At 36.8% G+C, this 12,317-nt stretch overlaps 1 protein-coding gene across 25 annotated transcripts in view; it reads left to right on the top strand.

Annotated features, from left to right (window-relative positions):
- PLEKHA5 (pleckstrin homology domain containing A5) overlaps positions 1 to 12,317 on the top strand; it is a 242,065-nt gene that overhangs the window by 102,490 nt on the left and 127,258 nt on the right. Inside the window, exon 4 of one of the 25 annotated variants that reach the window (XM_072798816.1) lies at positions 6,878 to 12,134. The exons of the other annotated variants lie outside the window; for them this stretch is intronic. Within the exon in view, the coding sequence (XP_072654917.1) occupies positions 6,878 to 7,061 (184 nt within the window). The 3' untranslated portion in view covers positions 7,062 to 12,134. Of the gene's footprint in view, positions 1 to 6,877; positions 12,135 to 12,317 lie in introns of those variants that run through there. 25 annotated transcript variants of the gene reach the window in all.

The raw sequence follows: 12,317 nt of genomic DNA, 5'->3' as shown, positions 1-12,317 counted from the left end.
ATATAAAGATTTTTAATTGTCCAAAGCTGCACAGACACCAAAGGGATGAGAAAGAAACCGACCATTGATGTAGCAATTATGAGAGTATTGATTGACCTTTGAGAAAGCAGTTTTAGTAGCATGATTGAGGTGTTAGACTTTCTGGAAAAGTTTGGCTGAAGGAGAAGGATGAAAGAACTGAAGGAAAAGTGCTTTTACATTGAAGAAAAACTTAAATGATGTCTGCGGAAACTTAATATTTGCGAGCTAATAGGAAAATTAAATGGATTATATTAACTTAACCTATTGCTGCATAACAAATCAGAGCAAACTGTAGTGCTTAAAGCAATAACAAAAAAAAAGCAATAACAAACATTTTTGTGGATTAGGAATTTGCTGTAGGTCAGCTGGATGGTTCTGGTTGGAACCACTGGGTGCCATTTTGGGAGACTCACTACCACAGGGAGTAAGTGTAGTAATTGAAAGGACACATGTCAGGTAACTGGTTATCTTCAGTTTTCTCAGTATATGAGAAAGACTATTTGCTGAGACTTGTTGACACACTTGAGACTAGTAGGGTTGGGGTTTTTTGTTTGTTAAGATTTTATTTATTTGAGAGAGAGAGACAGAGAGAGAGAGAGAGAGAGCGCAGAGCGCGTGCATGCACGCATGCACACCTGCAGCGGGGAGAGGAAGAAGCAGGCTCCCTGATGCGCCCAAGCCAGGACCCTGGGATCATGACCTGAGCTGAAAGGCAGACGCTTAACCAACTGAGGCACGCAGGCCTCCCTGGGCAGATAGGGCTTTTAGTGCATTTCACTTTTCACAGTCTGCCTAAATGAGCTTTTGAACTATCAGATTTTCTTATTTTTGTATGTCAGTTATCCTAAGCACTGGGATCATTGACCTATTTTATTCCATTTTCTTCTATATGTCTCTGTATTTAAAACAAAAAAAAAAAAGCACTGATAAATACTCATTCTAAAAGAAACTAGTGTATGTATAGTGAGATATAAGGTAGAACACTTTATAATCGTATTTTCAAACTTAAGCCAGTCACTTCTCTTAATAACAAATCTGTTGATTATACTTTTGTTTTTGATCTATTAGGGCTGCATTTATTTTTACTTCTGTTTGTTGTTTGATTGGGAGTGAAGGGGGGTGTGTGCTCTGTGCTTTGTTTTGTTTTTAGAAACAACTATAAAAGATTTGTGAATCATTTGGATATGTGCTGTTCCAGATTACTTTGGTTTCTCTCTTTTTTAAAATTTTCTACCATGAATTGGTAATCAATTTAGCTGGAAAAGCCAATTTACTATATCTATCTATCTATCTATCTAGATATGGTTACCTATCATTTAAAAAGCTAGATATTTGTTACTAGTTACTACTATAACATTTTACATATCCCTTTATTTTAAAAATACAGTTAATCTTAGACTTTCCTATGGATTTTTCAGGAGGAAAGATGTTTGGTACAAGACTGTATGTATTTGGTTTTGGTGCATATGAAAGGGGGAGCATTAAAAATGTAGGAACAGGGATCTCTGGGTGGCGCAGCGGTTTAGCGCCTGCCTTTGGCCCAGGGCGCGATCCTGGAGACCCGGGGTCGAATCCCACGTCGGGCTCCAGGTGCATGGAGCCTGCTTCTCCCTCTGCCTATGTCTCTGCCTCTCTCTCTCTCTCTCCGTGACTATCATAAATAAAATAAAAATTCAAAAAAATCTAAAATCTTAAAAAAAAAATGTAGGAACAGTAGAAGCTCTTTTCTTTGTGTCAGACACACTAAAATAGCGGTTAATGCTATTTTATTTATTTTTTTATTTTTTTTTTAAAAACTAAATTCACACAAAGAAAAAGTCAAAGAAACTCTCCAGTTTGTGTTTTTTTTTTAACCTTTAGTTGAATGTTTCCATCACATTGATGCATTGAATGCAGTTGCAATTCCTACAGAAAATAAGAGATTAATTTCTGTTAAGCTGTTATTAATCACATCTCAAAATGCCCAATGCTACTTGAGGAAAGTTACCAGTTGACTGACTTGTAGTCTGTGTCATTAAGCTTGACTAAAGTGTGAAAATGAAACATAGATGTTTGCCAAGGCCCTGATAGTGGACACACTGTGTCATTGACATGGCTCATATTTTAAACAGTACAACTCTAAATCTTTTATAAAGCCGAAATGTGGTCAGAATTTATAATGAGCATGTTAGAAGCTTTTTAGTTTCATTATTTACTGTTTCTGTGAATGTGCCTTAATTTCTTTAATCATTTTTCCGTTTGAGATTGAGACATTTGGGGTTATTCATTATTGTGTTGCTTTTAAAAAGAAAATCAAAGACTCAAGTAGTTTGCTATTGGTTCCACTTTTGCTGACCTAGATGAAATGATGCATTTGATTTATAACCTATTCTCTAGTAAATTATGTAAATCTGAACAAAAACATAATTCCTTCATTTAAAATGTCTTTACTCAACAAGAAAACAACCTAATTAAAATAAGAGCAAAAGATCTGAACAGACACCTTGCCAAAGAAAATATGCAGATGGCTGATAAGCATTTGAAAAGATGCTCAACACATTTGTCATTGGGGAATTGCAAATTAAATTAACAGTGAGATACTACGACATACTTACTAGAATAACTAAAATCCAAATAACTGACAATACCATTTGCTGGCACTGATATGGAGCAACAGGAACTTTCATTCATTGCCTGTAGGAATGTAAAATTGGAAGATAGTTTGGCCATCTATTATAAATTAGCTAGACATAGTGTTACCATATGATCCTGTAGTCATGCTTCTTGGTATTTACCCAAATAAGTTGAAATCTTATGTCCACACAATAAATTGCACATGAATGTGTATAGCACCTTTATTCATAATTGCAAAACTGAAAGAAGCTAAGATGATATCCTTCAATAGGTGAATGTTAAACAAACTGTAGTATATCCATATAATAGGACTGTTATTCATGAGTAAAAAGAAATGCTCGAGCCACAAAAAGACATAGGTGAATCTTAAGTGCCTGTTGCTAACTGAAAGAAGGCAATCTAAAAATTCTACCTAGCGTAAGATTCCCATAAACCTTCTGGAAAAGGTAAAACTACCAGAGATAATATAAAGATGAGGGGCTTGGGGGAAAAGAAGAGTTGAATAGAAGAGGCATGGGGGATTTTTAGGGTGATGGAGCGATTCTGTATGATACTGTAATTGTGGTTGTGTGACACCATACATTTGTCAGAACCCACTGAACTTTACAGCACGAGTGACACCAGACTATATGCAAATTTAAGAGATCAAGGGACCTGTAATAGAATGCAGGCTGTGACAAAAGAATGCGTATGTATGACACAACCTTACTAAGAGGGGATGGGGCACAAAGATGCTGACTTAAGTAACTTTGAAAATAAGTGGAGTCTGTAAGACTAAAGCCAAAGGACTATGCATAAATACTTTATTCTAGTAAAGTCATCAAAAATAGGGAAACTCTAAAAAAACTGTCACAGCCAAGAGGAGCCTAAGGACAAGATGACTAAAGAGAACATGGTACCCTGGTTGAGATCCTGAAACAGAAAAAGGACATTGGGTAAAAGCTAAAGAACCTCAATAAGCTGTGGACTTTAATTAGTAAAAAGTTTTTTTTAACTGTCTAGCTCTTGAGATTATAATGTGCAAACATGCTCAAACAAAGCTGTATTTTTTTATCCTCAGAGTTATAGATGAACTGGGTTTAGACATGTTTGTGTCCATTTCCTAACTAGTAGCTATAGTTTGTCTGTTATATACACCAAATATTTTTATACTTTGTGAAAATCTTGATAGAAATATCTTTTGAAAATGAAAGTGGTACCTGATTTAATGATTTTATTCTTGGCTGTAGTAATTATATAGTGCACGTGACACACGTACTACCCCTATTGCTTGCTAGGTACACTCAGTAATTATTGATTAAAATAGTAAATGAAGGAAGAACTGGCTCCGGTCCTAGAAACTTTCATTTATTCATAACTAACCTCTTCCCATGAAGGATTTGAAATAGCTTGTAACAAAAGGACAATAAATTAATAGTATAGAAATAAAGGAGGTGGAAAATCAGTTCTAGAAAAAATACATGTTCGATTCAGACCCAGAAGTATTTGTAAATATTTTTGAAATATAAGCACATCAAGTTTTCTTTTAGTAACTCTTTAATTCTAGGAATGACAAGCTCAATGCCTATGAGAGCCAGGCAGATACTATAAATATGAACAGTTGGGTCAACTGTATTATAGTAGAGAGTGGTGGAGCCTCTGCTTGACCTACCAATGCCATTCACTTTATCAAACACCATGCTTCAGGGAGGTAGCTGCCCGTTTGCTTTGGCCTAAAGTTTTGTTCAGTAGATCAGCTCATATCAAAAGATGTCATTAGATAAATATTTGTTTTACTGGGAAACAATAGATAAAGTGAAGTTTTTAAATTTTTTCTTTCAATTCATATATCAAATCTGATGCCATCCGATAGCTTTGCAATTAGGTAGTCCAAGCCTAATTTTGATTCCTGGATCCAAAATGTTCTGAAGTGCCTCCACCCCACAACTACTGGGTCCTAGGGTAACAGTGTGCTCTGCTACTTGTCTCTTGGATTTTATTCCAAGGTGTTGATACACATTCTGCTGACATTTGAGCTTACAGGTAATGAGACTATCACAACTGTTGCCTAGTGGACAGTGATCCTGAAACGCCATGAGATGTGAGAAGTTTCCCAATTTCAAAACTATTAAAAAGATTTTTTTAAAGTGCTTCTTAAGTAGGTGTACTCCAAGCAAACTTGTATTGTAGTTCTTACTGTGAAATGGTGTGCTAATACTTTTGAACATTAGCAAATCATCTAAGAAATCTGAAACTCTCAATCTACAGCCATGACGGTTGGTTTTGTTAGATTTAATTACTCATTTTTTTACAAAAGGTTTAACTTTACATTTCTCAAAGTCTAGTTCCCATGTCATTGGTAGTATAGAAAATAATTTTTAGGTATGTTGGGAGGTGAGATAAGCCAATCTGGGCATTCATTTTTGTTAATTCTTTTGGTAAGTACTTATAGACTCTGACAGCTGCAGGTAGATGTGACCCGTATGTTTCCTTCCCACAGCCTTGCTCCCAGGCATGTTACTGCATGAATACAAGTCCTAGGCTGAATGCTGCCACACACACACTATTAACCAGTAGGTACAGAAACAGTCACTTACCCTATTCCTATAAGAACAGTAAAGTCCCTACTCTGTGCCCTTTTTAAGCATTCCCAAAAAACACCCTAATGTGAAAGATTTACTCCAAATAAGACAACATTCTGTCAGAAGGATCAGCTAACTTAATGAATTCAGCCAGCAGAACCCTTCACGGAGAGGAACAAAGAGCCAAATGAAACTTTATAATGGGGAACTACTCTGAAAGTGTTTGGCTGCTGGGTTAGCCAAATTCTTGTTTCCTATTTATGCAAGGACCTTCTAGCCATCCACATACTTTGAATATCACTCATTTCACCATGAGTGAGTAATTCACCATGAAAAAATAGTTCCAACTTCCCTTATGCTAATAAACCATTTGATACAGTTTAGATAGTGATATTTGAAGTATTTGTGTGATGGCCTTGTTTGCCTTGAATGTGGATACCTGATAAGGTATTAAAATACTGTCTGCCTCCGTCCTTTGTATTAAAGAATTTTATTTTATTTTTTAAAAAGCTTTTTATCTTTTTTTTTTTAAGATTTTATTTATTTATTCATGAGAGGCACAGAGAGAGGCAGAGACACAGATAGAGAGGGAGAAGCAGGCTCAGTGCAGGAAGCCCGGTGTGGGACTCGATCCTGGGACTCCGGGATCATGCCCTGGGCCAAAGGCAGATGCTTAACCGCTGAGCCACCCAGGCGTCCCTGTATTAAAGAGTTTTAAATTTAATTACAATATAACAAAGTAACACGTGAATGATAGTTTTGCATTTTGATATATGTTGCATGTTGGAAATATGGCTAGTGGATAAAACTTGCAATTTTGCAGATACTGCTTAGGATGAAGCTTCGTAAATTGCTTTTTAAATATAAACTAAATACTGCTAATAGCACACGTGATATTCTGATAGGGCAGAAGTAGACAGAACTCTGGTTTAATAGTTTCTCTGAACAAAATTTTATTATAACTCTCTTTTCTTACTTGCCCATATTGTCAGTGGATGATGATGCTCTTATTTGGTAAATAAGCCAGTTGTCTACATTTGGACTAATTTCTTGGTAAGATATCATCCCAAAGAAAATACCTACTTCTACCTATCTTTTTTTTTTTTTTTTTTTTAAGATTTTACTTATTTATTCATGAGAGAGAGAGAGAGAGAGGCAGAGACATAGGCAGAGGGAGAAGCAGGCTCCATGCAGGGAGCCTGATGTGGGACTTGATCCCGGGACTCCAGGATCATGCCTGAGCCGAAGGCAGGCGCCAAACCGCTGAGCCACCCAGGGATCCCCTCTACCTATCTTTATAATGAAATAGTGTCCATAGGAAATCTTTAAAAAAGAATTTGTTGCAAAAATTTAAACTTAAATGCTCTTCAGATTTAGAGTTTTATAAAATATTCCTTTTTTTTTTTAAGATTTTATTTGTTTATTCATAGAGACACACAGAGAGAGAGAGGCAGAGACACAGGCAGAGGGAGAAGCAGACTCCATGCAGGGAACCCCGACGCGAGACTCGATCCTGGGTCTCCAGGATCACACCTCAGGCTGCAGGCGGCGCTAAACCGCTGCGCCACGGGGGCTGCCCTATAAAATATTCCTAAGTAAATATGACTAATTTATGGAATTGTAGACAATTTACCTCAGTGACTATTTCCACTTAAAGCATTTTCTTTTTCTTTTTTTTTAAGATTTTATTTATTTATTCGTGAGAGAGACAGAGAGGCAGAGACACAGGCAGAGGGAGAAGCAAGCTCCATGCAGGGAGCCCAACGTGGGACTCAATCCCTGGTCTCCAGGATCACACCCTGGGCTGAAGGTGGTGCTAAACGGCCGAGCCACCCAGGCTGCCCTCCATTTAAAGCATTTTCATAATTATCAGTTAGTATTCTAATAAACTAGAGTTAATATGATAAACCTTCAGAAGTATGTAGCTCTAAAATATATATATATAATACTTTCTAAGAGTAAAATTATGTCATTAACTTGTGAAATATATATGCTTTTCTATTTTATAAATGTATTAGGATCTGTCAAAATTGCGGTTTCTTCTCTTTCAGCCACAATGGCACAGCAGTTTTAAGACAGTAAAGGAACCATTGAAAAGAGTTTTTGCAATCCCTTTATTTCACATGATGGGAAATGCCAAGCTAGTACCTGGCAATTGGGTTTACTACCAATTCCAGTTTGCTTCCATAAGGGTGAGAAATGCAGAACTACAAGTATTTGCTCTATCTTTGTGGAGACATGATAGAGGGGGTGCTTCCTGCCTTCCCCAAAGCCCCAGTCAGTTCCCACAAGAGTGTGTGACTCTTCTCATTACTTTACGCAGGACAGAAATTCTGGACCAGTGCATAACTTGCTTATCACATCTGTAATATTTGCAAACAAAATTTCTAGGTAAAGATGAAGTTTTAATAATAGAATATGTGGAGTTTTAAAAATTACAAGTGTTGTTTGTTCTTTTCTCTTGTTACATTATGCTCTATGGTCTGCCTTCTGGGAAGGACCACCCTGATTGATCTTGCAGAACCTTGCTTTAAAGCAACAACAATTTGTTTACCCCATCCTTCTCATGAGTAGTAAAACAGCCTCATAAGGTGATATCAGAAGGTCCTCACCTATAAAGTACTAAGAAACCTCCCCAAGGATCTTCATAACAGTAAATAATTAGGGTCTCTTTCATTCATGATTTAGATCAGAAAGCTCTTTGACTTATCCTCCTGAACTAGCTGTGTGGGCATTTCCATTTGTAGTGTGGGAGCTAATCTGTGTTTCAGTATGTAGACTCACATTGTAAATCTTAGAATGCTGGGTGAAATTAAGAAAATCTCAGATTATATCCAGTCAGAAGAATTGTAAAATGCCATACTATATTAAAGCAAGCTGAAATACTGTTGACCAGGATTGATTCAATTCCAATGCACATCTTCCTGAACATCTGTACATAATCCATATTATAGCTACATCAGTTATTTTTTAATTGCTATAAAGCTCATATAGCATAAAATTAGCCATTTTAAGATGTACAGTAAGTAGCATTTAGTATGTTCACAGTGGTGGGCAATCATTACCTTTATGTAGATCCAAAATAGTTCCTTCACCCTGGAAGTAAACCTGGTGCCCATTAAGCTCTCACTCCCCATTTCCCCTTTCCCCTCAGCCCCTGGCAACCATTAATCTACTTTCTGTCTGTGGATTTACCGGTTCCAAGTATTTCTTATAAAAGGAGTCATATAGTATGTGACTTTTTATGTCTATCTTCTTCCACTTAGCATAATGGTTTTGAGGTTCATGCATGTTGGTAGCATCTATCAGTACATTTTTTTTTTTTTTTTTTTTTTTAGTGGCTGAATATATTGTATGTATGTGCTACATTTTGTTTACTCATTCACTCATTGGTGGACTGTTGGGTTGTTTCCACCTTTGGCTATTGCAAATAGTGCTACTAGGAATATTTGCCTGCAAATACTTGTTCGAATACCTATTTTCATTTCTTTGGGCTGTATACCTAAGAATTTAATTGCTAAGTCATGTGGTAATTCTGTGTTTAACTTTTTAAGGAATCTCTAAACTGTTTTCCATAGCGACTGTGCTATCTTACATTACTGCCAACACTAAATATTTGTCCTGGGATCCTGAACTGACTCTGGGGTTTCCAGATTAAATTCTCAACAATCAGGACTTTTTATTGGATAATATTAGTGTATATTGTTTCATGAAGATTTTCAAAGGAAGCCTATGAAAGTGGTCTGTTTCTAAAGTTTGTGTTTGAGTTTCTATAATTTGTTATGCCATTGATCCTCTGGCATCTGAACAGAATTTTTAAGAACAGTGTTTTAAAACTGAACTTGCTGTTATTTAAATTAAAATACCTATTCTCTTCTTGTTTCGTCTTTTATATATAATATGTAATGCTTTTGAAATATTGAGCACACTTAGAAATCAGAGAGTAATTGATACATAGATTGTTTAGAGTAGAACATTCCTGAGTAGTAATTTTCAAGATGTTTTTTATTTGACTGACAGGAATTTTACTGCATAAGTATGTGGGTTATATCCTTCCAAGTTTCCAGTTGGGTACATCTTTTGTTTCTTTTTCTGTTGGTGCAGGATTTAAAGTTTTAGCAGCTTAATCATGTTTTCCAGTCATTTAATGCACTGAACTGGTTTCTCCATGCTAAATTGCATTTTTAAATTGTTTTAAATATGGTTTCTTCGTTTTTACTGAGCGCGGTGGACCGCTGTCAGTGCCTCACAAACTGCTATTGCTCTCCATGCTTCCCTCCAACTTTATTCCTATTGGAAAGAGTCCAGATTTTGTTCTAATGGTTTTTTCTTCCATGTGCTTTGGAAAGGTTAGTCTCCCAAGACTTAGGGTATAAATAAAATTACTCTTCTTTCTTTTAAAGATTTATTTATTTATTTATTTATTTATTTATTTATTTATTTGGGAGAGAGAGAGAGAGCGCGTGCGTGTGTATTTGTACGCGCAAGAGCAGGGGCAGAAGCAGCGGAGAAGCAGACTCCCAGCTGAGCAGAGAGCTTAACCTGGGGCGCTCCATCCTGGGATCCTGGGATCATGACCTGAGCTGAAGGCAGACACTTAACCAACTGAGCCATCCAGGAACCCTAAATAATAATTATTCTTAGGGAGTTAATCCTATCCTCTATGACAGTGATAGGTTTAAGCTGAAGAACTTCCATGAAAGTTTTCTTCATTTCTTAAAAAAAAAAAAAGAAAGAAGTACCTACAATTACAAATTTGTCCTTCTTTACTAGAAAAACATGATAGTTGGAGCTGCAGTAGCAGTTGTGGAAACAATAAGAGAAAATTAAAAGAATCACAGAAGCATTACTGAGCCTCTGAATTTGACCAGAGACTGCTCTGCCTCCTCTTGCTATGTGAGATACTAAATTCTTCATCATTTGAACCATTTTTTAATTGGGCATTCTGTTACTGACAGCATCCTAACTCATACCAAAGGAAAGATGAGAAGTATTTAGTGTTTTGTTAAAATGGGAAAAAATTGATAATATACTTTACCATTCTCACATGTGAAACTCAAGAATTTTATAGGTAAGAAAAAAGGAAAGACATTTAATTTAAACTCTTTACATTTACAATTGAGGTAACTATAGTTACCTTGTCTACCATATAAATTATAAATAAAGGTGGGGTTTACCTGAAGGAAGAAACAAATTGAAATATTCACTAGTTTGTCCACTTATACCTATCAGCTAGCTACTCAAGCCTGTTTTTGCCTGAAAGTAGTTTAGTGGCTTAGAATATGCCCAAACCAAACCTGCTGAATCAGAATCTCTTGAGGTTTGGCTTAGTGATGAGTATTTCAAACCAGTTCTCCCATGATTCTGAGACGACTAGTTTTTGAATTTAGGAACCACTGACTATAGGGCAAATGTCTAAATTTCTCAATGGTTTGGAACTCTAAATACTGCTACATTTTTTTTTCCTGGCAATAAGAAAGTATTTGAATTTCACATTTCAGGAGCTAAATTAATACTAAAACATTGACTGTTAAGGATACACAATATATGTGAAAGTACTGTTCTGGAATTTGTTCTTTGTTTTCTCTGCGCTATTTATTTAGCAGCTTTATGTAGGTAGCTAGGGCAAATATAATTTGAGAAAAGGCTTTTTTTTTCTATTTTGTGTACCTAATCTGCTTTTCTCTAAATATATAGTCTTACACAGGATTCTTGTTACAGAAACCAAACTCAAACTTATAGGCAAAAAGAGAAATTAAACATCTTATATACCCGAACTCTATAGATGGCATGGGTGCAGCTGGGCTGGGGAGTGGCAGTAAGGTTTAGAAGCGTTGACTCTTAACTTTGCAGGATGTTTGCTGCTTCTCACTGCTGATTGGCCTCATTATCTCAGAACTGATTCCACCCCAGAGATAGAACAGTGGCTGCTAGCAGGTCACAGACCCCATCCCCACAGTTTCATCACCCTGGAGGATCTCTCTTGAATGACTGCTTTGTAACAGGCGCTGTGCCGGGTACTGGAAATACAAGGAACCTGGACATCTGAGAATTCTAATAGTCTAATGGATATGGCTGAGCTACATACATTCCTGAATTTAGGGACATTGTGATTATACTAACTTCGTTGTACTAACAACAGGTAGTAACCAGCGCTGTAAGTTGGGAAATCTGTTAGGCTCTAAGAGTGACTGGACTGAGAGTGGCTTAAACACAGAATAGTTCATCTTCTCAAGTAGAGCAGTCTCAGAGATAGTCCTTCTAGGATTGGAATCAGGGCCCTAGATCTTTCCATCTTCCTGTTTCTCCATCCTAACATGAGACTTCCTTTGTCAGGATGACTTCATGGAACAACGTAGCCGTCCTTATGTCCAAAAGGAATAAGATCAGAGGAGCAAAAGCATTTATTTCCTAGCTGAGTCAGCTTCTTTCCAGGGGTCCCACAAGACACTCTTAATTTATATCTCATATGGTACAGCTCATTAACGTTGCCTTACCTAGTTGCAAGAGAAGTCTGGAAACAGAGTACTTTAGTTGGGTGTGTTGCTACCCTTAGTGAAGCCGAGCAAGAAAGTGGGGGTGGTGAGCAGTGGGTGGCAGAGACAGTCATCTCACATTAGCAGTGGTCAAAGGTTGACCATATTGAGAGTTCCCTGGCAAGTTTTCACTCAAAATCTAAACGGTAATATGAACTGGGTCAAACCAGTTTTCAAGTTAGTGTCAAGTCTCACTTTCTTTCATATTCATTTGTTAACTCAATAATATATCTCTAGAGAGCGGAGGCCCACTTAGATTCCAGCTTAGTGCTTTTATTTGTAGAGATGATGATGTTAGTAAGCAAAACTGCTTTATAGGAAAATCTAGTTTCTAAAGGACGTCTGTAAAAACCCACTAGCCCTCTGTCACTTATAAAACTTCTTTGATCAAAACACTCTTCTCTTTTTAGTAGTTCTCCATGGCCTGTCAGGTGATACTCAGGCCCCTGTGATGTTTTCAGCCTTCAGCCCTTCTCTAGACCTACCTTTCTCTAAAAGATTGCATTGTAACCAAGCTAAACTAATTATCTCATTCTTACTACAATATTTTTTCATCATTTAATTCTCTCCAGATCCTGCCCATCCT

Source organism: Canis lupus, chromosome 25, assembly GCF_048164855.1.
Source record: "Canis lupus baileyi chromosome 25, mCanLup2.hap1, whole genome shotgun sequence".
NCBI classification, from domain to species: domain Eukaryota; kingdom Metazoa; phylum Chordata; class Mammalia; order Carnivora; family Canidae; genus Canis; species Canis lupus.
The sequence above is the reverse complement of the archived record's forward strand: the minus strand, read 5'-3'. Positions and strand labels throughout refer to the sequence as shown.